We start from the raw sequence: 25,902 nt of genomic DNA on the forward strand, positions 1-25,902 counted from the left end.
AAGACTGGTGGCTTAAATGAAAGGATGAACAACTGAGGGGCTGGAGAGATGCTCTTCCAGAGGTCCTGAGTTCAAGTCCCAGAAACCACATGGTGGTTCACAACCATTTATAATAGGATCTGATGCCCTCTCTGACATGTAGGTATACATGCAGAATGCTCACGCATAAAATATAAACTTATAAAAAATTTTAAAAAAGAATTAACAATTGAGTGACTAGAATGAGTAATTAAAATAAAGTTGAAAGGTAGCATGACCAAGTTCGGTTGCTGCATCAAGCAATAAGCATTATGAACCAGTTAGTCCCAACTTCATTCACAAATATGTCAAAGTAATAAAAATTATAGGTACCTTTTTTTTTCATTTTGCCAAAAAGAAAAAAGAAGTATCATCATCTACCACTGGTATTAATTTTTATAGGATAATTTAAACGCCAAAAAAATACAGAAAGGGCATTATTTTATAACAAATTTTATATTGAACAAATCTTCATGAGAAAAATCAAGGTTAAGGCATATTGTCCACATCTGCTTTCATTTGAGATGAGAATTTCTTTGGCAGATTGTGACGTGGTGTCTGGATTCTGAATAATTCTGTGGTTTAGCATTGTTTCTCAGAGAAGGCCTGACCCATCAGTCTGTGGACTGGTCCACACCCAGTCACTGAGGGAAGACTGGGCAAGAGTTCTGCTAGGGAAGACTGGGCAAGAGTTCTGCTAGTGACGCCTCACTGTGATGCCTTCTTCCTTCACGTCTGACTTTCTTCTCATATCAGGATGGTGTCACCCACGTGTGGCGTGAAGAAAAAAAAAAACATAATTCAAAATATAACTCCATCACAGTGACGTAGAGAAGGCACTATGGTCTCTGGACCACTGATTCTTTACTCAGAATAAGAATATCAATAATGGAGCTGGAGAGATGACTCGGCAGTTAAAAGCACTGGCTGCTCTTCCAGAGGTCCTGAGTTTAATTCCCAGCAACCACATGATGACTCTCAGCCATCCATTTTGAGATCTGGTGCCCTCTTCTGGCCTGCAGGTGTACATGCAGGCAGACTATTGCATACATACAAAATTCTATGGAATCTATACTGAAGATTGCGGCAGAAAACTCACTTAGTAATTATGAACTCCATCCTCGGTTTAAAACTTAACGAATCTAAATTCAGGCCTACTGTAATCAAAGCAACAATTCCTGACATTCCAAAATATTCCACTGGGGAGAGAGAGAGAGAAAAAAAAACAGTTAAAAGTAAATGTATTTAAATCTGCATACTGGTGTGCACTGAGTAAAGACAATAGGAAAGTTGAAAGTGGTGTTTCTCATTTAGAAAGTTGCTTCAGGGAATTCGCCTAATACTGTAGATCGGGAAATAGCAAGGTTTCTTCTGTAATGGGCCCCATAATAAAAACCTAACCTTTGTGAGTTGTAGGGGACCTGTCACCACTACTTCCCTCAGCGATTATCCTGTAAAAGAAGCCAGAGCTCGCATGCAAACTAATGACTAGCCAACAAAACACTGTGGGCTTTCATCTTCATATGATCTTCATCTCCACGAGATATTTGTATTTTATTCTGCTCTTTTTTACAAAGCTATTTTCAGCTAAGAGCAAATTTGACCCAGTTTGCTAACCCTACATTATCACCAAGGCCAGGGTTGGTGGGGAAGTAGAACCTCCGGAACCTCCTCCGCTCGGCACCTCAAGGACATTGTGCTCCGTGTACCAGGAATTGCTCACGGAACTTAGAGCTTCCTGAAGCTTTTGCCTCCCCCATGTGCCCTCCCCTGCGCCGACTAAAGGTTGATTCACTGGGCTCTAGATATTGAAACCTAGTCTAGGGAAAATGTTTGAACATCGTAAATATCATTGGAGCCCAGTGTAACAGCAGGCAGAAAAGAAAAGAAAGAACATGCAGACAAGAAGTGAAAGAGAGCCCTACTTTCTCCATCAGTGTCTGTGTACGTACAAAACAGGCACGAAACAGCAGCCCCTCCCATACCTACTGCAAACATTAAGTTAGATGAAATGGTGCTTGGCACATCCCCAGTGGCAATGGACAACCACCGCTGTGACTGTGGCATGGATCTCCATCCACTGGTTCTGCTGCTTAGCAATACTCGTTAACAGTGAGGAAAGATTTCACTATTCTCATTTATCTATTCACAGCTTCACTCTAGACTTTCCTACCTACTTTTCTAACTGAATTTCACTTAAACAGTCAAGTCAAGTAAATTTAATGGTTCCGCAAATGTGGTGATAGGGTAGAACGTCAAACTCTTGTTTCCGGCTTTTATCATGAGTACATACTAGTTTTTATTTTTGCTTGATTGATTTTTATATAGCTTGATTTTTTTTTCGTGCCGAGTTTTAAACACATTTTTGTCAAATGTTTGGGTTTCGTTGACTTGAGCTGAACTGATCAAGTACTTTGATCAGTACTTGAAAGTACAGAAAAATAAGGAATCCATACTGTTAATTAAGTGACAACCCCAACTCGGCTTGAGAATAATGTGTCCAGGCTGGGGATCTTCTAATGTGAAAATGAGGCTAAAATGTTTGCAACCGGGTCTTGCCCCCTCTACCCTCAGCTCTCGTCCATTTAATCTGTTTAAAGGGGCACCAAGCATTGACTGAAAACATCTCCATCCTAAAAGAGTAAGGGAACCAGTGTTTATGAAGCTCCCTGCCTTGAACCCAGTGGGGAGCTGGCAAAGGTTTAAAAACTAATCTCTGGCGGCAGGGGACTGGGATGGGGGTCGGTGGAGAAAGACTTGATAGGCGTGGCATAAAGCCCTACCCGCCATAAACTGTCACTCAAATGAAGATAGGAGAAGATTTGCATAATGAACTCCTACCAGCCCCTAAGTATCTCCAGCTCCCAAGCATAGCGAGTCCCATCGCACACCTTCCTTTATTAATGCCTGTAGTTCCCTGTACAAATGAGGTAATTGGTATAGATGAGGAGACAAGCTTTGGGAGGCTAAGGATGTTCCAAGGTCTGATTGATGAAGTATATCTGAAGTCTGCTTACTCAAAAACTCTTTGAGAAGAAATATTGGTTTATTCAACCATCGTGTATTAAGTTACTGTCAGATATTTAACAAACTCTAAGTTTGGCTGAAAAGAGGCGAAGCGGAGAGCAAGAGCTGACTATGAGCCGCACTCAAGCTCCAGAGGCTCACAGTCTGGTAGGGAGATGGAGAGATGGAATGGAATCTTCCTTGACGATAAGGCACCCACAAAACTTTCACACAAGAGAAAAGAAATGGAGTTTAAGGAAATGAGCCTTCTGGAAAAAAAAAAAAAATCTGCAAATGTTTTCTCTAGTTTGACTGGCTGGCTCACAGCACTGAGCAAACACTAGGTGGCGATATATTCGTTGGGAAAACTGCTTTTCCATAACCAGTCATGTAAAGAGCTCTTGAGATCTGAGATCTTGCCTGAAAGTCGCTCCACTGGATGAGATGAGAGCAAACGCAGTTTGGTCATAGTTACTATAGCTCACGGTAACTGTAACACTCCAAGTTCCAATTTTATAGGACTGAGCTGACTGAAGGTCCGCACGGACGGGGCTCTATTACTTCGGCAGTTATTCCGCCTCCAGCTTCTCTGGGGACAGAAGCACCTCTGATCTCTCTTTCTTTCCTGCCATCTAGATTGAGAAAAAGGTCTGCATCTCAATAGCCTTCTCGGCTTACTAAGTGAAGGCTGTCGAGCTGGGAAAGACCTCAGGAGCTTCTCCGCCAATTTCCCCTTTTTACAGGCGAGCTGCTCAAGAGTCAGAACAGATAGGAACGCCATGTTCTCCTAGGGAGACATGTTCTCTCCAGGGACTGCCTGGAGCGCAAAGGGGTAAGATAGTACCCAGGGGTAGGGATGCAAACAGGAAGGGACATGGAGTTACAATAAAGAGGATATTAAGAGAGGGCGGGAGATAACCAGACAGAGAGGTGAGGTGACAAAACAGAAGAGGCAGGAATGGTTGCAAAGTTTCTGGAGTAAGGAGCAGGGCAGAACCAAGATTCCGGCGCTTTCCAGGAGGACAGCAGTGTTTGCACTGCTTTGCCTTACCGAGGTAGAAAGTCATGTACACCAGAGAAAAACAGAGAACAACGTTAGTCAGCGTGTTGCTAAAAAGGTCGGTCAGTATAATCTGAATGACTCTCGTACACCAATATCCACATATTGCGCTTCCAAAAATGTCAAAGCTGAGTCCAATGATGACATGTAACTCTAAAAAATAGAAAAAAGGAGAGAAAGGGAGAAAGAAAAACTTAGATTTTAACGTCCGGGGTTTTTTGTTTGTCTTTGGTTTACTCTTGAGGCTTGTGAACAGGGAGCCTGTTCTTCAGCAGAGAGAGTGCCCCCATTAAACTTGTGAAAGAGGCCGTCTAGGAGCAGCCTTCCCGTTCAGTCTACAGCTTACAATGATTTCTCCAGGGATGTAAACAAACTCCCACCCACACTCCTGTCAACAATCCTAGTGAAACTCCTTGGGTCATACACAAGGACAATAAATAGAGGTACTAGTTGAAAAGAGGGTTATTGGGAGTGAGGAAGAGACAAGAGAAAATAACAAGGGTGAAGATAATTGAAATACATTGTGTACATATTTGAAAATATAACGAAATCCATTTACATTTAATTAGTATATGCTAATGAATCATTTCTAAACTGTCTTCCCAAATTATCGGGGCTCCTTCGTTGAGATGAACTGTGAATGTCTCTTTTCCACCCATATCTTTTTCTGCTTTCAGGCCTTCTCACCCCTCTCCTATAGCTGTCACATAAGGACACTTTCCCCTTCATGCTATGGCTGACTTTCTCTTCCTTCTCTAGCTACCAGGACAACATCTAGAAGCCTGTCAAGGAACATATTCCACCTCCCAGTGATCATTAGCCACACAAATCCGCTCTTCTCATTCTTAGGGTTGGTCTATTAATACTCTATGAATCAAGTTTTCATCATCAGATCTATGACCAAGTCAACTCTTTCCATCCACTAAGAAACATCAAGAGAATGGCTCAAGAGATACCCTGAGCCAAATGATGTAGTGGTTGTATATGTGCAGGCATGCTAGGGAAGGGAAGTGAGGGTTTTATTACTACTATCTGAATTACTTTTTTTATTTTTTGAGATTATAAAATTATGTCATTTCCCCTTCCCTTTTCTCTCCCCATCTCTCCCATCTACTCTTGTTTGCATTTCACTAATCATACAATGTATATGATTAGTATTGTATTTTAAGTAATCACTAAAATACAAAGATGATAGTTATTTTCTTGTTATCTAACTTACCATTTTAATTGGCCCAAGAGCAATGTATAGAGAAAGATGCAAAGACGAATGTACTTCCATTTCAATACGAATGATTTTAGAGAACATACAGACAAAACACAATGCTCTTACCCCTGAACATGGAAACATTAGTTGAATGGCCCCGGAAAATTCCAAAGAAAATGCATGTGAAACTACAAATGATCAATGACTCTCCTCTGATAATATCAGTGTACATCTTAGAAATGCCTAGGGACGAAAACAGGAAAGAGAATTTAATGTGGTGCGTGGTGCTCCTGCATAGAGAATAGAGAAAGCACAGAACGCAGATGGTCAGAGCTGGCATGTGCCTAGGAAACAGTTACAAGCCACACTTTTCAGTTTCGTGCTAAGCCTTCTGACTCTTCAGCTGCAAACAAACACAACAGAAGCAACCCTTGTATTAGCCTGCCCTGGTTTTGTTTCTGTTGCTGTGATAAAAAAAAAAAATCCTGAGAAAAAGCAACTTATAGGATAAAAGGTTTATTCTAGTTCACAGCTCCAGGCTATAGTCCATCATGGAGGGGGAAGTCAAGACGTCGGGAATTTAGAACACCCAGTCACATCACACACACTATCCAAACCAATGCGTGCACACTTCCTTGTTCTCAGCCACCTCTCTATACTTATGTATGGAGTACTTATGTACATTTGTACAGTCCAATATTCCCTGCCTAGGGAATGGTACCACCCTCAAAGAGCTGGTTTTTGCTATATCGATTAATTTGTAATCAAGACAATCACACACACACATGCCTACAGACCAACTTTATTAGACAATTCTGCATTGATACTCTCTTCCCAGGTGACTCCAGATTGTGACAGGTTGGTAGTTAAAGCCGACCTTTAGATGCCCACTGTGAAGCAAGAGAAAGGAACCGACTTACCAATGATTTTTAGCGAGTTGACGGAATGGAGAGGGTCTATTATGCACAGCGTGATGGTGAAGAGTAGACAGCACTGCAGATCCCATGAGTCTTCGTTGAATTTCAGAACCACATACGCAATGGTGACAAATGCTATCCCAAAGCTAATCACTCCCGTCAGCAAAACCTGCGAACCAATTCATCATACAACGTCACATCTACCCAAATATAACAAGACTGCATTTACTCGCATTGAAGAACAATATCCTGGGTTACAGATATTTTCTACTTTATTGTTTTTAATAATGCAATATTTTATTTATTCTTTGAGGATTTCATGCATGCATACAATGTATTTAGGTCATATTCACCATTTTATTGTTTTTAACTTTGTTTCTTTTTTCTTTCTTCCTTTTTTTTTAATGTTATGTGTATGGGTGTTCTACCTGTTTATATATCAATAGCATGTGTACTACCTGTCTGCCTGGTGCCCAAGGAGGCCAGAAAAAGGCATCAGATCCCTTGCAAACGATATTACAGATGGTTGTGAGCTGCCATGTGGGTGCTGGAAACCAAACACATGTCCTCTGGAAGACAGTCAGTGTTTTAACTACTGAGCCAAGTCTTGTAACATGAAGGGCCTGTTTGTTGGGGATTTCTGTCCTGCCCAGTTCCCACAGCCGTTTAGCCCCAAAAGAATCACACAAAGAGTCTGTATTACTTATAAACTGATTGGTCCATTAGCTCAGGCTTCTTATTAGCTCTTGTAGCTTATATTAACCCATTATTCTTATCTATGTTAGCCACATGGCTCAATACTTTTTTCAGCAGGGCAGGTCACATCTTGCTTCTTCGGTGATCTGGGCAGGACTGGGAGGAATGGGCTTCCTCCTTCCTAGAATTCTCCTGTTCTCATTGCCCCGCCTCTATTTCCTGTCTGGTTGTCCCGCCTATACTTCCTGCCTGGCCAATCAGCGTTTATTTAAAACATGATTGACAGAATACAGACAATTCTCCTGTACCAAAGTCTCTAGCCATTACTTTATTATTTTTAACTGGCTTAGAACTGTATAGAGTTTGGGGGTGCCTAAAGGTGTGCCCAAAGGACTCTAAATCAACACACCACAGATTCACACCCTGTAGACGTGGTTACATGCCCTTAACCGTAACAAGCAGAATGTAAATTCAAAGCCAGTCTGCTCTACATAGTGAGTTCCAGCCCAGCCAAGGCTACATAACTAAAAAGAGAATGAATGTGCCCCACCCAAAAGGCATTTAAAAGTTAGAATTGAATAATAATGAAAATACGAAACATCAAAACATGAGATTGGGTAAAAGGGGAAAAAATAAACGTTGAATACGCAAAATACCATTAAAATGTTACAATTCAACTACTTTTAATTCAAGATGCTTGAAAGAACAAAATTAAACTAAAATAGGGAAAACGTTCTCTGAAAATAGAAATAAAATTGTTCAATGAGTGTGATTACGGAAAAGGAGAAATGATAAATACAGTCCCAGCAATTAAAAGAAGACACCATCATGATGAAACCAGAGTAGGAACAGCATGCAGATTCAAATATTTCCTGACCCTCTTGTGACTTCTGAGCCTCCGTTTGCTCATGGGCAAATCTGACATGTTTACTCAGATCCCAACGTAGCAGTCCCTCAGCAAACACTAATTTCCCCCACATACACACACACACACACACACACACACACACACACACACAGCCTGCCCCTCAACTCTTTTAAGTTAGTGGTTCTACAGAGCACTAATTTAAAGTGTTTTCTTACCTGCCATAACACGTTCTTGACTATATAAAAGTCCACATCCAAAGCAGCCACAAATACAATTAAAGGTAAAAAATAACAATAAAGTGAAAAACTTGGTGTTTTTAGAAGAGGGTAGACAATTTGGTGCACCTAAAGGAAAAATGCATGGGAAAATTAGTCTGTTGCTTGTGGTGGTTTTAGAGTGCGCCCTCCGCCTCCCCCACCGCTCCTCCCACCGTCACCGCCCGGAAAGGTTCGTGTTTTGAGAACTTTGTTCCAGCAGGTGGCGCTATTGAGAGGTGTTTGGATCATGAGTATGCTAATTTCATCCTTGGGCTTTTAGGATACGGATGCTGCATGAAAGAAAGTCACAGAGGTGGCGTTCTAGGGCGTATATTGTCCTGACCCCTGCCTTTATAGCTCTTTCTGCCATGAGATGAGCAGCCCCACTGTACCCCATCCTCTGCCATGATGATGATCCATCTCCCCCATATACCACAGCCATGGAGCCAAACAACCAATGACTGGAAATTATGAAACCATAAGCCAAAAACCGTCTTTCCTCCTTCTGGAAAATTGTTGGTTCGTTTGTTTTTTTGTTTTATTTTTATGTACATGAATGTTTTTGCTGCATTTGTGCACATGCATACAGTGACCCAGGGTAGGGTGTCAGATCCCCTAGAACGGAAATTATAGAAGGTTGTGAGCTTTCATGAGTGTGTGCTGGGAACCAAACCCAGATCCTCTACAAGAGTAACAAGTACTCTTAACCACTGAGTCATCTCGCCAGCCCTTCCTTTTCCACTCTTTCCTGCTTTTAAACTGATCTTCCCTGAAATATTTTACATGAACATGGCTTAAAATCTAAAAGTGGTACTTCCAAAAATGATATAACATCCCTTACCATTGATGTTTCCTGAGATAATACTATGAAATTCCAAGAAAAAAAATATTAAGCTATTAGGTATTTATTTTTAATATATCTATTATATGTTCTCACACGGATATTTGTGGCTTTACAGGTATCTGCTTGGGATTAAAAAAAAACATTCCAGTTAGTCAGCAGAGAAATATGATGTTTAGATGGTGGTATAATCAGTTATATAAGGCATGAATGATGGAAGGTGTACGTAAGTAGTAGGAAACACAACGGTTGTGGGAGTGTTGTAAATGTTCCACTCTAACAACTGCATTATCTAATTTCTCTGCCTGGAAAGTGGCTGGAAAGTTTACTGCCATCGAGTTCCTGCAAGAATGAATGAATTAAACTCAAGGATTAATGAATTGAGTATAGAACACTTAAAAATGAGTGCAGTACACAGTAGACACTCAAATGGTGTTGGCTAGTGGAAGTGGAGGAACTTAAGGAGGTTGACAGGCTTCTGCAGACCTAGATAAAGGTGCTGCAGGTATTATTTTCATCTCAAAAACTAAAACATTGAATGGAGACAACTTGTTAATGCATGGTGCATCACTGTTAAGGCCAGGTATTCATAAGTTTAAAAAAATGGAGGAATATTTTCTTGTGGCTACATTGTGTATAATGCGTGCTTCATATCTGATCTGAGAGAAAGGAGCAGTCATGCTTTAGCATGAAATAACTGCCGCAGGGACTGGCAAGATGGCTTAATGGTTAAGAGTGTTTTCTGCTCTTGCTAAGGACCAGGTGAAGTTCCCAACACCCTCATGGGAGAAACAACTGTCTGGCATGCATGAGACCCTGGGTTTGAGTCCCAGGACTGCAGAAGAGGAAAAACGTACATATTTGGAGTGGGTCTTGTTTGAGGTACTTGACCTCTAACTTAGTATGACTTACTAGGTATACAGTACCTCGACAAAATGGTAAGCCAGCTGCCCTGTCACAAATCCTGACAGAGAGAGAATCATCAAGGCAAAGACCTCGGAATTCTTTAAAAGCATCTTTGAAAACCCTAAAAAAATAAAATTACAAATTATAATTTCAAAATGGTAATTATCCTATTTGATCATCATGCATTGTATGCCTGTGTCAAGTTGTACTGTAACCCATCAATATATACATTGCATGTCAATTAAAAATAAATCTTATTGAAAGAAAAATGATTATTCATATTTTCAAAATGATGTAATTGTCAGTCTAATTATTTAATTTTCAACTTCTGAGTCATAGTATGTATGGATAGTTAATAATTATTACAAATGCTATTTGGGTTTAGGAAATTCTCTTTCTCCCTGTGCACACACTTGTTGAACTGGTTCTCTCCCTCTCTCCCTCCACCTTATGTGGGTTCTGGGGATTGAACTCAGGTAGACAGGCTTGTGTGGGAAGCGCTCTTAACTCCTGAAACCACCTGGCTGGCCCACAAATACCATTTGTTAAGTGTAAGATACACATAATTAGGCACCCCTCTCAGAATAATATGTAAAATATTGAGGTTTCACAAACATTACACTTGCTTGCCCAGGAACGTGTTAGGGTCGCTCTATGGGCATCTTACCAACGGGTTTGTTGGTGACAATTAATGAAAAGGCTAGACTTAGTATCCATATACTTCATTTTATGTTAATAAGCATTCATCCTGTGCTAAAATCACATATAATCCAGAATTTTCCTGGAAGACAGAGATACACGAAACTGACTGTGGCACAAGGAACACTTCTTCCCAGGACAAGTCATGGGAGACACTTGTCATTGTCTGGCTGCCTTTAGGTCTGTTCTGTCTGTTCTTTCCCCTAGAGACAAAAGACAGACTATAATCCTATGCATCTGTGCATAAAGCAAGACCCACTGACAGTTCAGGTTCTTGCAGCCTGCCTCCCAGCTTGAAGTTGAACCAAATCAGGAAATAATTATTGAATACTTCTTAAGCTCAAGTTCAGGTTAAGCGGTGGTATTACCGCTGTTTCTGCAGTGCCCTTGATGCTAGCCACTTACCTTTACATCCTCAGAGTTTATTTAGAGTCAGCAAAGCTCAGGGTCACCAGGCCATTGTGAGTACCAAAGGAACCAAAGTCCTTAGATATTATATTAAAATCTCTAGACAAAGCAATTCCCTCCCTGATAAATGCTAAAATGGAGATGCTCTTTGCACACATCTGTCTCATTATTTGGTCCTAGATGATCCTCCTGACTCCAGAAAGGGTTTTGGAGCAGGTGGTATTTTTCCTAAGTAAATATTCTTTTACGGATACCTAGAAACTTTCATCATAAGAGTTAACTGTGGAATAAGGCACCTGTGTTATTGAGTAGGCTACTTCATCTGGTATTCATGTAGAAATACTATTTGCTACACCTGCTGTATTCTTAACCAATGTTTAGGAGGCCTTTGTTTACAAAGCCCTCTCTAATTTTCTTCTAGGCAGAAAAAGTGGGTGGAGTAAAGAAAAATCTCATCAAAAGCCAAAATAGGGGCTGGAGGGATTGATCACTCAGTGGTTAAGAACACTTGCTGATCTTCCAGAGGACCCAGGTTCGGTTCCCAGCACTAGCATCCTTGGCAACTCACAAACAGCCATAACCATATAGTTTTAGGGACTCTAATGCTCTCTTCTGGCTTCTGTAAGCACGGCATGCACATGGTACATAGACATGTATGCAGGCAAAACATTTCTACACCTATAATAAAATGAAATGCTTTTTTAAAAGCCATAATATGACATCAACTATCCAAATTGTGGATTGTTTGTCTGTGTCCTCTTTGTCTATTTGCCAAGCGGTCTCCCCTCATTTCAAATGTTTCATCAGGGTCAGCCTGGTCATGCAGGCAGCATCAGGATCTCCTTCCTCCTTATTAGTAGAGAATTAGTAGAGAATCCTGGCAATATCTTTATGTCAACCCTCAACACATTGCCTCATGGTTATTTGTTTGCCCGTCTCCCCCATGAGAAAGTTCCATAATGGCAAGGACTGTCTCAGTTTCTTTAATGCACCACCACCTTCCCGGGTTCAGCTAGTGTTACTGAATAAAGGGCTATACACAGTGCTCCTTAGAAACTGAATGAAGCTGGCCTCATAGTCTTCACTGTCATCTTGAGGTTTCCTTGGCTGCTCTTTTAATGTAGCTATGGCCTCCCGCTATGGTGAAAGAAGTCTCTAGTGACAGAGGAGTCTCATGACTACTTACCTCCCAAAACAAGAGTGGCGCTTATGATAATTGTGAAATGCTTCTGGACCACAAAGTAGTCGGCTGGCCTCCCGCAGAGCAGGTCTGGCTTGTTGTCATCTTTTGCTGCCCAGAAAGAAAAATTGTTGCTTGACATTGCTTTTCCAGAAGTAACTTGCACTTATGGCGGACTACCCTGCTGTAAAATGGGGAAAAAAGGGGGGGAGGGGCATGAGTCCTACTAGGATTCAGTTTATTCACGTTCCAAGTAGCTGAGGGGGTAGCACACTCAGATCTGAGCACATCCATACCCCTCACTCTCCTTCACACTTCAGGGATATTTACAGGGAACTAGCAGCCGCGTTTGTGTTCCTTCATCATAGTGTTACCTACACGTGGGAAGGAGTGGATCATGACTGGACTGGATTCTTTTTGTGGTGACCTGATCATGTGCTTGCTTGGAGCCGTAAGTCTCTCAAAGGCCAAGACTGAGCTTTTGACTTTCATTAAGGCCGTCAACATGGTTTGCAGCACAAGACAGGTTCACCATGATCACATGGTGAGTGAACTCATTCTCCGTGAGTACCAGTCACTCTGGAATGCCACGTGACTACTTCAGCTTAAAAACTCATTGTTCCTCTGTCAGCAAATGAGTGGTATCACATCAGTTAAAGTTAGGAGGGAAGACAGGGATAAACGATATTTTTTAAAAAACTGAAAAGACGGAGGTTGAGGTTTGATTGTGTGAAGCCTTTGACTGAAGTAGAAAAAGCACCTCTTGCTCAAGGCCATGAAGCCTGACCACAGGCAAGTGGCTTTGTTATATCAGCAACAGGCAGGATACCATTCCTGATGGCCCCACTGAATTGGTGTCCTGTGTAAGACTTGCCTGCATAAATGACCTGATAGTCCTGAGAAGGACTTGGCTTCTTCTGTTTTCCCTTATAGCTAGCCTTAATCTAAGAGCTCCTGAAGATTCCTGAAGTCGCCTCAAGAATAGCCTTCATTTTTTGCCCCGTTTTATACTCATTTGCTATCAGCCACAAAGATTCTAAAGTAAAGAAGGAAATGGTCACTACATCTTCAAGTTGCTCCCCAACCCTCAAGCTGCTCTTCGGGTCCTTCTCTCCAAGCACTCATCCCCAAGTGAATGACCTTAAAATCAAGTTCTTTCCCAGAGATGTGTTCTTCCAAGCCTAAAATGGCTCAGAGTTGACATCAAACTGTAGCTTTTCAGAATCCCAAAGAACAGGGCTCAGCTGTGCTCGATTCTGCCTCTGTTTGCCAGGGCCAGTACCACCAACTGATGCCAAAGGCAAAGCTGTTTCCATGCTGACCTCCCATTGGTTTCCTGCCAACCTGCTTTTGTTCTGATTGGCTGCGCTCATTATTCCCACCTCCAATCCCAAAGGAGTTATTGAGTTGCAGAGAAGCATGCATTTAATGGCCACACTGTAGTCTACACCTGCAACTGTTTTAACTGATTTCCTGTGCCTGGCATAACAGAAGAGAGGGTCAAAGATAGCCACATAGACAGAACCTCTGGGGGTTTAAAAACACACGTGATGTTTCTCTTATGCCAGTTCTCTCCAGTTCAGCCCTGATCCCCTCCAACACTACTGCCTTCTTGCTCATTTCTGAAATTAGCTTTTAGCTAGCATACAAAACAATGGGGTTCATTGTAACATCTTAGCACACACACACATTGCTCACATGTGTGCCTCTCTCTATCCTCTCACATCCCTACTCCCCCCTTTCTGCCTTCATATTGTATCCATCGTACCCACCCATCACCCTTCAGGTCTCTTTAGACTTCTTCCCCTACACAGACCTCCTGATTCATTCCTATTTACCATTTTCCTTCTCTTCTTCCGTTTACTAACGTCTCCATTTTCCTCCATTCAACTCATCACTGAGTTTCAGTTCTTCACTTGAAGGGACAATGTCACCCACTCTCCTGAGAATGTATTCTTCAACAAATTCTTGATGCCTATGTGAATCTAAATTGCTACAAACAAACACAGTTAAATATTTCTTCGGTGAACACTAATCATCAACTTGCAGTTTGCTGCCATGGAGGAGTTACCTTGTGTGCAGGGAACTCTTTTTCTTCCTGCTCCTTACTAACCAAAGTTGCTGTGTGTGCTCTTCCAGAGAGCGCCAAGGGGAGCATCACACAGGAAGCTGACTGAATCCGCCATCTGCATCACTTCTGTGGTAAAGAAGCTCTGAAGGATGTCTCGATTCTTAGAGATTGAATTTCAGTCAGAAGTTCTATATCTGCCCCTGAATTATAACTAATACATCCACATCACCCTAAAATGATCTCTGCAACTTTATTTGTATCAATGTGTGGTTTTCTTAAGCAGCAGGATCATTTCCCTCACTTGATGCTGACCTCACCATGCTCGCCCTCACCTGCACTTTCACTTTTCATTGTTGGTTGTCACCTTGGCTTTGGGCTGCACTGCCTCGGGTCATTTTAAACAATGCCTTTCCTTGCTGGGTTTAGCTCCTGTTTCCCTGTTGTGACCTCCCTACCCCCAAGCTCTCTTGGTTCTCCCGAACCTTGTAACTACAACTCTTTTAGTTTTAAGTTTCAAGATTCAAGTTCTCCAAGTCCACATACCTCAATAAACTTGGACAAAATTTATATTTAACTCTGGCTTAGACATGGTTCTGAAAGTCAGAGACAGCGCCTAACTAAGCTGCAGGGATGACTGAGCTACTCTTCAGTATAACCTCCCTGGTGGAGAGCCTTTTGAAAAGTCATAATAAATTTATAGTTTGCACTTGGAAAGCAGAGTCCAGGCAGAATCCAAGTTCAAATTCAACCTGGTCTACAGAGCAAGTTCCAGGACAGCCAGGTATACACAGAGAAACCCTGTCTCAAAATAATAAATACATTTTATATTTCACCGTTCTGAGCAAAGCCAGCAGAAGTAGGTGTTGATAGCCTTGGGGAGCCCAGAGGCTGAATTGTGTTTTCCCTCTCGTGTCTTCTGACAGCAGACTACGCTGTGACTGAGACAGGTCTGTAATACAGACGAGTCACTCATAGTTTTCCATCTGCCAATAAGTTGATTTGGTCAAGGGTGGACATGGGACTGCAGAAAGGTGGGTCAGACAGGTCCTTATGCTGGCATATGCCACTGCTGAGAAAGGGAGATGGATGTGGCAGTTCCATCACCATCTGGGTAGAGCCGTGGTGACCATCCCAGGACACCCGGAAACCATCTTCCCGGTCATAGGGAAAAAAGCCCAACTATCTGAAAACCCTGAGGTACCATCTGAGCTGTTTCCGATTTCTTAACAGATATTCCTGTAGTTCTGCCCTGGGTTTTATCTTTTCCCAGAAATCACTTCTTGGGTTAATAACTTTTGTCATCTAGAAAGGCTGGGAAGTGAAGAGTAACTTCAATTTCAAACCCAGGAGCTACTGGCACATTTATAGTTCTTTTTAATTTTACTTGAAAGTTGGTGGGTTCCTTTCTTCAGCTCAGATCCTCCCACTCATACTTTAGAAAAGGCGAGGTGGCACTGGGACCAAGTTGGGACATATTCACTGAATCTTTGGGTCATTATTTAACATCATTTAAAAAAATCTTCCTGTGGCCTCATAACAAGAGCCCTTTTCTCTAGCCTGCAGGGACATTCCCATTTCTCATAAGCCCCCTCTATAGCCTCACGGAGGATCTGAAGGCTCCTGATCGGGCTGTACTTCAGTCCTGGAGGCTGCCACTCAGGTTGCCTGCCCACTAGACCTCTGCAGCTTCAACCCCACCATCCAGTTTCAGAACCAAAGCCACAAATTCTAGGCTTTGTTGTGTCACCTGATATTTCTGAGTTTCAATGTGTGTGTTATATTTTACTGTGTAACCAATAAATACAAAACTGGGTGGCTTAAAACGAAGCCTTTATTTATCTCAGAAGTCCATGATTCTGGGAGGAGTCAGCAGAGAAGGTTGCCTCCACTCCATACAGCATCCAATAGTGTCTTGATTGGAGAATCCACTTCCAAGATGACTCGCTCATCTAGTCAGGCAGGTTGGCAGCAGTGGTTAGATGGATGGAGAGGAGTCAGAGCTGCAAGCCTAAGAAACCTTTGAGAGACCTTTCCTCGTTGGTCTCCTCACAGGCCAGTTTCTAAGGTTACCAGTATCTTAAGAGATTGAGGCAGAAGTCATATCACCTCTTAGAACACAGTCTTGGAAAAGACACAGAATCACTTTCAACTGTAATCATAGGCTCCCCAGATTCAAGACAGTTCAGAGATTCCTATTTCTACACTGGAAATGGCAGGACCACACAGCGCGAGCAGTATGTGAAATGGGAGATTAGGCGATCTGGGACAGTATAATCCACTGCATATTAGGCAAATACTGGGTAACTGTCAGCCTTTTATAACATGGGGTTTTCTGCTAAAATAAATATCAGTCGGCCTCCACTGATCTAGTGCAGTAGTTATCAAAGATTAGATACTACAACCGTCCTGGTGTATGATACAGTTCTATCTGTGGTAAAATAAGAAAAGTAAATCTCACATAAAGTCCTACGCATCATCTAAGCCTAAGTGCGACTTAGAATGAAAATAACAGCAACAAAGAAGGGCACCTGCCTCTTCCCAATGACGCTAGTGCTGATGTGCACAGAGTGTCCTGAAATACACACATTAAAAGGGCCCAAAATAGATCTCCTTCTGCCAGCAGCGAACACTCAGGGTGTCTCGCAGATAGATTAGCATCAGTGCTTCTGCTGAAGGGAGCCGAATGGGAATTGCTTACATAGTGAAAAGATCTCAAAAGTGAGATTTGGGGACACATTTAAACTAAGATTTTCTCAATGCTGTGACCATGAGAACATGGCCTGGTGAGTGTTACTAAATGGCTTCCTTGTTTTCTTTCTCCTATTTTTTGTGCTGTTAAAACATCTTTTGTTACACCTTTTGATAAGGGACAGAACTTGCTATTTTAATAATGTTATATTAATATACTACCTTTATATTTTTACATTTTTTATGATCAATGAAATACAAACCTAAAGAACTACCATCTAGAACTGATTATAACATTGAATTAGCCTTTGACTACCTTTGGCATACTGTGGAGGCATTCCTGAATTGTTAACGTGAGCTTTTAAAAACATAACTACCCTATGCAAGTTCAGAAGACATCATGCAGCTAATGAAATAACATCAAATTCACAGCATAAGTGCATTTAAATCTATTAAACTATCTATAAATCAGTGCAACAATAGGTAATAATTGTTATCGTCTCTCACAAAACAGAAGTTATAGATCCACAGATATAAACAAGTGTTCAGAGACCCACATCAAAGGAATCTCTGAAATTAGATCCAAGAACCTCTTGGAAATCACTAGGCCATGACAATTGAGATGACAGTTCAAGAAATACAAAGTTGAGGGAAGGTGGACATAGACCCGCAATGTTCGATGTGGGTATGGCTTGTCTGTTGGGGGAGTGGGTATTGCAATAGTGCACTGACATGGCACAAGAGAAGGTTGCTATCATTTCTATAATGCAATCAGGCTCTATAAATGAACAGAGATGTAATGAGTTCTAGAAGTACTAGGTAGTACTAGGCAATGCTAGGTACAGGGAGTAGGGTAGTACTAAGTGAGTCAATTCAACTTTTAGTTAATGACTTACTATTTTACAAGCTCTTTAGGTATGACAAAGAGCAAAAGAAACATCAGTCTTTCAAAAAGATCATTGCTCATTCACATGGCGAGACAAGCATGTTAATAATTTACACTGAGCACAGAATGAGACTTCTGGTAACAGAAGTGCCCCAAAGAAGGAAGGAAGGGTTAGATCTCTAAAATACTGGAGAGTGGGACAGTCATGGGGTGAAGAAAAACAATTGTCCCACCAAGAATCAGAATTCAGTTCTGAGAGGTTCTGACAGTGAGGGCCTAGAAGAAGAGAAGCTAGTGGGGAGTTGGAAAAGTAGATTTTAAGAAAGTTGGGGAGTTGGTATAAAGGTACCAATGCAAGGTATTGTACAAATACAGTGTTAGCAAGTGTATCAAAGGCTATAAAATGTTTGAGGACAAAGACTGCAAGAGTAGGAAGGGAGACCCGTAACCCACCTCTATTCCCAGTAGTAGATGGTAAAAATGCTTCTTTCTTACCTGGGAATAGAGGTGGGCTACCGGTCTCCCTACTCACCAGGAGCACAGGCCTGGAAAGCACCGCTGCCTTCATGACCAAGGCTCAGAAAATGTGGCTTAGAATGAAAATAACAGCAACAAAGAAGGGCACCTGGCCTCTTCCCAATGACGCCAGTGCTGATGTGCACAGAGTGTTCTGGAATACGTGCATTGAAAGGACAAACACAGGTCCTCCTGCTGCTGCCAGCAGGGAACACTTGGGGTATCTCACGGATGGGCTAACATTAGTACTTCTGCTGAAGGGAGCTGAATGGAAACCGCTCATGTAGTGAAAAGATCTCAAAAGTGAGACTGGGGACATATTTAAATCAAGGTTATCTCAATGCCATGACCAAGAGAACATGGCCTGGCGAGTGTTAGTGAAAGGCTTCCTTGTGTTCTTTCTCCTCTGAAGGGAAAATAGTTTGCACAGCAAGGCAAAGAGGAGGAAGTGGTAAAAATGGGGAATATTCTCTCCTTTTTTTACATTTTATTTTCTATAAAAACTTTCCCAGAGAGTCACAAAGGAATAGGAAGTTCAGCGTCGTGCTTAACTTGACTAGAAAAAGGCTTTCCAAAGAACTTTTGGGTAACCATGACTTTTAAAACCCGGACAATATGAAAGAGAATGGCAGGAAGTGGCCTGGCGCCAGTTACAGCATCTGTATTACCAAACCTCCTGGAGAGGGGAAGCTTGGCAGATTTGTGCTCCTTGAGGATATTAAAGGTAACAGTGGGCTTCTCTCAGAAACTGTCTCCACCTTCCTGGCGAATTTTAATTCAGACATAAAAAGTAACAGCCAACACTAGAGGACCCAAACAGCTCCTAGTATTTACTGTTTGAGAGAGAAAGAACAAATGCTTTTCCTTTAGAAATGGCCTAGTACATCTTTTTAAAAATGGATTTCCCTAGTCTAGTGGAAATTTCTTGCCTCAGTTACACAGAAAATTATTAGCTTCTCCGTGTGGTTTTCAAATCCTTGCTCAGCTTTTCTGAAGGAATGCGGGAACTCATGAGGAGCCATGCTTGGAGGACTCGTAGGAGATGTGTTTGGAGGAGCAGAGGACCAGCCTCTGAGCCAGGTGTGAGTGTTCTGAACAACCTGACACAAGGTCAGGGTGACTGAATTTGTACCCAAACATTTCTGCATGCCCTGAGTCTATTTCTTGAATTCACTGGCAGGAATGGTTTTGTCTTCTCTAACACTGGGAAATAACGTAGCTGTCTGCACCATGTGGGGTCTGCAGAAGGCGCACTCTTGACTTCTCTGCTGATCACGGCTTAGATTATCGATTTGGCGCTTTTCACTTGCCCTGAAAGAAGCACATTTTTAAATGACATTTGATTAGCTTGAGATATGGAACATGATGAAGCCAGTTTTTCAAACAGTGGACATGGAATCCATCAGTATATCCTAGCCTGAATCAGCCATTAATTAAACCCTGGCACTTGGGTACATCAGTTCCAACAGTCTCCGGTTCTCCTGTGGTGTTTAAAGCCACAAGGACACACTTTTCACGTCCTTGTTTTTCCTGGTGCTTCTCAGACTGCTGCCTAGAGGAACTCTGATTAAAGTACTGACCCTCTTTCATTTTCACTCCTTTGTTATAAAGTGAAGGATCATTTTAGACATTCCATCAAGACCCAGCATAGCATCTTATGCTCTGAAGGTGTCTAGAGGGGACACCTGTAACATAGGGGACCTGGAGAGAGGGGCAATTCTTCTGCAGTGGTGAAGGGGGAAGGAGGGCTATTGGGTCAGCTCCCTGGTGAGAAATGGACTGTGTAGTCAGTCACTGAAGTCTTAATCATCTCACATTTGAACTGTAGGGCTTGACTCCCTCTAATTCCCTCTCCCTCCAAATCATTTCATAAAGAAAGTCAGATTATTCTCCCTTACCTGATCCCTCTTCTCTGCCAGTCTAAAGGTTTGTTTCTTTATGTGTTTGCGATAGGGCCTTGCTATGTAACCCAGGCTAGCCTCAAACTCATGGTCCTCCTGCTCCAGGCACCCAAGTTCTGGGAATATAGGCACACAACACTGAACACCTTCTGTGCGCGCAAGCACATACATGTACACACAGGGGTGGGTGGAGCTTGTACAAGTGCATCTGTGTGTGCCGTGCATGTGTATCCATATGTCTTTGCAAGTTACAGGACAACTTCACGTGTGCCAGTTCAGGACATGCCCATATTGTTTTTTGAGACAGAGTTGACCTGGGACTTGTTGATTTAGAAAGACCCGCCTGCAAGTGAGTCCCAGGGATCTGCCCGTGTCCACCACCCCAACAGAGGAACAAGCACATGGCATCCTTCGTCTATTTTAGTGTCATCTAGGGATCAAACTCGGGTCCTCATGCTTGTGAGGTAAGTATTTTACTGACTGAGCTCTCTGCAGACCTAAAAGCGCTGTAATGGTATCCCGCTACCCATAAAGCTGTAAGTTGCCTGATGACTTTCAGTAGTTTTAGTGAAATGACAAGCTAACTCTGCGGCCCTATTTTCCTGCCCTGCCTTGATACGAGGACTAGAGCTCGCCAGGTGGGAGCCCTCTGCTTCCTTACTCTCTAATCTGAACCTGATATGGGCAGCCTGTATGTCCACTCTAAAACTGTCAAACTCCACCCTGGCTTCACGACAATTCCTGCTGTTTCGGGGGATTTTCTCTATGTTCCTTTGGCCTTCTCTAAAGTTCATCTTCCCGGGTATACATGCTTTTCTCAAAATCTACATAAGCAACATATTAAAAGGTGAGGGGAGCGCTCTAAAGACTCTGTCTCCCTTCAAGGTACTTAGGAGAGTGCCAGCCACCTGCTCAGTAGATATTAGTTATATAGATGGCAAGGGTGAGCCTCTCATACCACCTATACTAGCTTAATTGTCTCAACCTCTTAAAAATCTACAAGCCCTCTTGACAAACACAAAAGGCTTAGGTAATAAATCACACACACACACACACAGAGACACACACACAAAAAAGTGAAGTTAAATTCCAACCCATTCCATATACAAGAAAGAAAGAGAGAGAGGGAGAGGGAGAGGGAGAGGGAGAGAGAGAGAGAGAGAGAGAGAGAGAGAGAGAGAGAGAGAGAGAGAGAGAAAGAAAGAAAGAAAGGAAGGAAGGAAGAAAGAAAAGAAAAGAAGCTCAAACTGTATCACAGGACTAAATACAAAAGCTATAAAACTCCAAGAGAAAATCATTAATTTACATCTTGATAACCTTGGGCTAGGCAATGTATCTCAGCTATGACACTGAAAGACTAAGCTTTGATGCTTTAAAAGACACAACCAAGAAAATGAAGACACACTCACCCAGTCAGACAGCACCATCTCATTACATTTATCAAGAGTCACAAGAGGAGTGGACAGCTGTCTGCAGAACCCTGGGCTCTGTTACCTCATAGCACCACACATTACACTGAGTGGACAGGGCATCATTGGCTCAGGGTTGTGGCAAAGCTGTTCATTAACTGAGCTGTAACCCAGACAAGTGCCACCCACATTCCTATGTGGGGGCTGGAGACTGGAATTTAATGTCACCCTTTCATCTTTAGCTGTACTTTGGATGTGCCTGCCCAATAGCCAGTTTCTTCCTTCTTTGATAGGGCGGGAATAATTTTAGTTAGAGCCTTTTGCTAACTCAAGAAAATGCCCTCGCAGATGAAGACAGTTGGCCAATTTTTGCCTTTTTCCTAATTATTCTGAGCTGTTCAAGTGTGTCTCTGGAGAAGTTCTGGAAACTTTCACAAAGTCTCTTTTGACATTTAAAACGTCTCTCCAGTGAATGACTTCAATGAGAGACCAACAAGATGAACCCCTTCTTTATATTCCTGGTCCTAGCTCTTCTTTCATACCCTTTCTTTCTTCAGCTCTCAGGGAACATAGAAATGAAGTGTATTGTCAGCAATGGAGAGTGAATAGCCTAAGGTGACCTCAAACTCGTGATCCTCCTGCTTCAGCCTTCCCCGTGCTGAGACTGCAGGCATTTGCTACTGTGTCCAGATCAGAGTCATTTCTGATAATAGACTTGTATCCAGAATATATAAAGAACTGTTATAACAAGATACTTCAATTTTAAATTTTAGAGGAATCAAAATGAATAGTTCTCCAGCATAATCATACAAATGACCAATAAGCACATGAAAAGATGTCTATAATTCAGAGTGATCAGGGAAATTCAAATCAGAGTATGATGTCATACCCACTGAGTATGTCTAAGATATTTTAAAGACAATAAATGTTAACAAAGGCGTGAAGAAATTGGAATCATCATATGCCGTTGATGAGAATGGAAAACAGCAATCCCCTAGAAGGCTAGACACAGAGTGACCTATGACCCAGAAATTCCACACCTGTTTAAATATCAAAGAAAAATAAAAGCATATGGCAATACACACAGTTCATATCAGCATTATGTATACTGGCCCAAGTGTGGAAACCAAAATGTCCACTGGTTGGTGAATGGATTAAATTTGTATCTATACAATGGAATGTTATTTATCCATATTAAATGGTAATACATGTTGCAGAATAAATAAACAAGCATTATAACAAGGGACAGAAGCCAATTACAATAGGCAATGTGTTGTTATGATTCTTTCTATGAAGACTTCAGAGTAACCAGATCTAAACTGGACATGATTTCTCACATCTGTAATCACACCACTTGACCGGATGAGGCAGGAGGATTATAGCAAGTTTGAGGTCAGCCTGTCTACACCACAAGCTCCAACCCAGGTAGGGCTACATAGCAAGACCTTCTGTCAAGCAAATCCATAAAGACAGAAAGTAAAGCAATGATTGTCAGGGCTTGGTGGGGAGGGATAGAAGGTGCCTATTCATAACTGTCGGACTTCCTTATGGGGTAGCAAAAGGCCTAAAACTAGAAATGGTGATAATTATACAACTTTCTGAATATACAAAAGCATTGATTAGTGCTTTCAGGGATGAGTTTCATGAAAATTGTGTAACTATAATGCTGCCATTTTAAAATCTTAGATATACCTGCCAATGAGATTTGACGTGTGTGTTTCTTCTGGTCTCAGGATATCATTGCCACAGTGGTGTCCCCAGTCAAAGCCAGAATTATAATACTGAAAGTCTTTTCCAGATTGTGATAGGCTGTCTCCCAGAAGAGCATCCTCTCCTGGTGAGAATCTCAGGTCAAATCTGTGGCATTAGTTGGGGAGATGGTACTTGTGACCCAAGCACTCAGTGGGCATCAATGACATAAGCTTGGAAAGGAGGCATCAGTGATCCAAGCACTCACTGGGCATCAATGGCATAAGCTGGGCAAAGTGTACCTGTGATCTAAGTACTCAGTGGGCACAGGCAACCTGAGCCACACAGGAAGACCTTATTTCAAAAGACTCAAAGGCAGGGCTGCGAAGCTCATTTAGTGGCTAAGAGGACTGGATGCTCATGCATGTGACCTGGGTTCAGTCCCCAGCACCCACATGGTGGTTTGCAACCATCTTTAATTCCAGTTCTGAGGGATCTGATACCCTCTGATCTTGTAGGACACCAGGCGTGCTTGAGGGTACACATACATGCATGCAGCAAAAACACTCATAAAATAGGTTAAATAAATCATAAAATATACTACAATCATATAACATTTTAACAACTGATAAATGTAACATCAGGATTAGAATCAGACTTATCTTACAAAAAGAATTCAGTTACTATTAGTTGACTGAAGATAGTTAAAATCAGACATCAGAAAGAACAACACTAAATTGAATTATTCTATATCCTGACACTCAAGCCTACACTTACGTGGTGTAGACATTTTTGTGAGGATGGGAGCCACAATCTCCTCTAGTTGTTGTTTCTGCTCAAAAAGCTCACTGATAGAAGCTTCTGGATGTGTTTCCAACCACTCGTTCTTCATACGGCACGCATTGAGGATAGTGTTCTAGGAAAGAAATAGCGAATTTACTTCCACTTATGTATTGAAAAATAAGACTAGTATCCCTAGGATCAGCAGGACAGCTTAGTGGCTAAAGGCACTACTATCAAACCTGATGACATGAGTTTGATACATGGAACCTACACAGTGGAAGAGAGAACAGATTCACCCAACTGTCCTCTGACCTCAACATAGGTGAATGCCAAGGCATTCACACACACACACACAAGCACACACAGGCACATGTACACATACAATAAATAAATGCAATATTGTCTTTACAAACTGGAGTATCTCCAAGACTGTGCTATCTGAACCTTATCCAATAGAGTAACCCTTAGGTATATTTAGCTCTTGAGTATTTAAAGTCTGGCTAATATGACTGAAGAACTAAATTTTAAATTAAATTGTATTTAATTTTAAATAATTAAAATTGAAACAGCAAATGGTTCTGACTACTGAACCATCTAATTAGTAGAATGAGAAGCCATGAAACTCACCACTGAGCATCAAGAAGCCCTAAACCAGGCTACCCTTTCTCCCTCTCTGTTTCTATTGAGCCCTCTTGATGAGAGAAGTGTTTGCAAAAGTTGAAAAATAGGTGAATAGTAGGGCTGGCTCAGCAGTTAAGAGCACTTGCTGTTCTTCCAGAGAACCTGAGTTCAGGTCCCAGTACCCACATGGCAGTTCACAACCATCTGTAACTTTGGTTCCAAGGGATCCTACATCCTCTTCTGGCCTTTACAGGTAGGGCACACTCATGGTGTGCATACGTACATGCTGACAAACACTCATGCACATAAAATAAAAACAAATAAAGCTTTGGGGAAATGTCAGGTGGTATGAGCTACAGGAAACTCCATGAAAATGATATTTTACTTTCTTTCAATAGTGTGCTAGAGGAGGAAGTTCAAAAAAGTTATACCAAACAGCATACCCACAACACACTCCTGATGTCTGCTTAAAAACAATTCTCACATGTGCCTCACACATACAGACAGAATGTACCAACCAAAAATTAAAAATAGAAATGTTTTTGTGACAGTAATATGTATAATAATGAATACAAATTGACAGCCTGTTGATGTGTACTTTCCATGGTGCTAAATAATAAGCCGTAGATAAGAAAGCTTGCCAAAGAGACAGATTCAAGGAAGTGTCCTTAAGATACCCAGAGAGGGAAAAAGCAAGCTACTAATAGCAATCTATATAGCAGGATCCCACTTTTACAGCAATAGATGCCCTTTACAGACCTCTGTTATCTGTGTTTATATAAATCAAGAGGAAAATATGATAAAAAATACACAAAATCACTATCAGAACTCCAGGGCAATTAAACTGGAAATGAGGAGAGAACTAAGTTCATTCAAGATCACTTTTTTCTAATTAATTCTGTGTGCATATTACATTTTTTATTGAAATTTAAAGGCTTTTATAATTACAGTTGACAAAGCACTGTTCCTTCCTGGTGAGAACCCTATGAGTTAAAGGTTCAACAGCCCTTATGTCTGCTCCAATAAAATGCTTCCTGTACTTTCTTTCACAAGAAGTGTTGTAAAATAGTTTATGAAGATATAAGTACAATGTGTGCCTTAGTGAGATTTGGTGATGTCCATTAAGCAACAGCTAACTGGTATTTTCACCAAATAATGTCAAAACAAATTCTCATGTCTCCTACACAGCAACACAGAAAGCAATTCAAAGCCATTACACATTTCTAAAACCTGGAATTATTTACTTTTTTGATACAGGCTCTTATCATATAGCCCTCC

At 41.6% G+C, this 25,902-nt stretch overlaps 2 protein-coding genes across 5 annotated transcripts in view; both read right to left on the reverse strand.

The window, feature by feature from the left end:
* Slc9c2 (solute carrier family 9 member C2 (putative)) overlaps positions 1-13,361 on the reverse strand; it is a 58,182-nt gene extending 44,821 nt beyond the window's left edge. For 2 of the 4 annotated variants that reach the window (XM_048421559.3, XM_048421556.3), the window contains exons 1-8: positions 13,201-13,361; positions 12,067-12,244; positions 9,794-9,894; positions 7,985-8,113; positions 6,209-6,374; positions 5,415-5,531; positions 4,076-4,237; positions 1,118-1,217 (exon numbers count right to left, since the gene is read on the reverse strand). In XM_048421559.3, coding sequence (XP_048277516.1) covers positions 1,118-1,217; positions 4,076-4,237; positions 5,415-5,531; positions 6,209-6,374; positions 7,985-8,113; positions 9,794-9,894; positions 12,067-12,202 — 911 coding nt within the window. In that variant the 5' untranslated portion in view covers positions 12,203-12,244; positions 13,201-13,361. Of the gene's footprint in view, positions 1-1,117; positions 1,218-4,075; positions 4,238-5,414; positions 5,532-6,208; positions 6,375-7,984; positions 8,114-9,793; positions 9,895-12,066; positions 12,245-12,438; positions 13,049-13,200 lie in introns of those variants that run through there. The other 2 variants (XM_048421557.3, XM_048421558.3) reach the window with 2 other exon arrangements.
* A 5,604-nt stretch (positions 13,362-18,965) lies between these two features.
* Ankrd45 (ankyrin repeat domain 45) overlaps positions 18,966-25,902 on the reverse strand; it is a 28,237-nt gene continuing 21,300 nt past the window's right edge. The window contains exons 6-7 of the mRNA XM_048421328.3: positions 23,998-24,136; positions 18,966-19,532 (exon numbers count right to left, since the gene is read on the reverse strand). Coding sequence (XP_048277285.1) covers positions 19,501-19,532; positions 23,998-24,136 — 171 coding nt within the window. The 3' untranslated portion in view covers positions 18,966-19,500. The remainder of the gene's footprint in view (positions 19,533-23,997; positions 24,137-25,902) is intronic.

This window comes from Myodes glareolus, chromosome 5, assembly GCF_982192425.1.
Source record: "Myodes glareolus chromosome 5, mMyoGla1.1, whole genome shotgun sequence".
NCBI lineage: Eukaryota > Metazoa > Chordata > Mammalia > Rodentia > Cricetidae > Myodes > Myodes glareolus.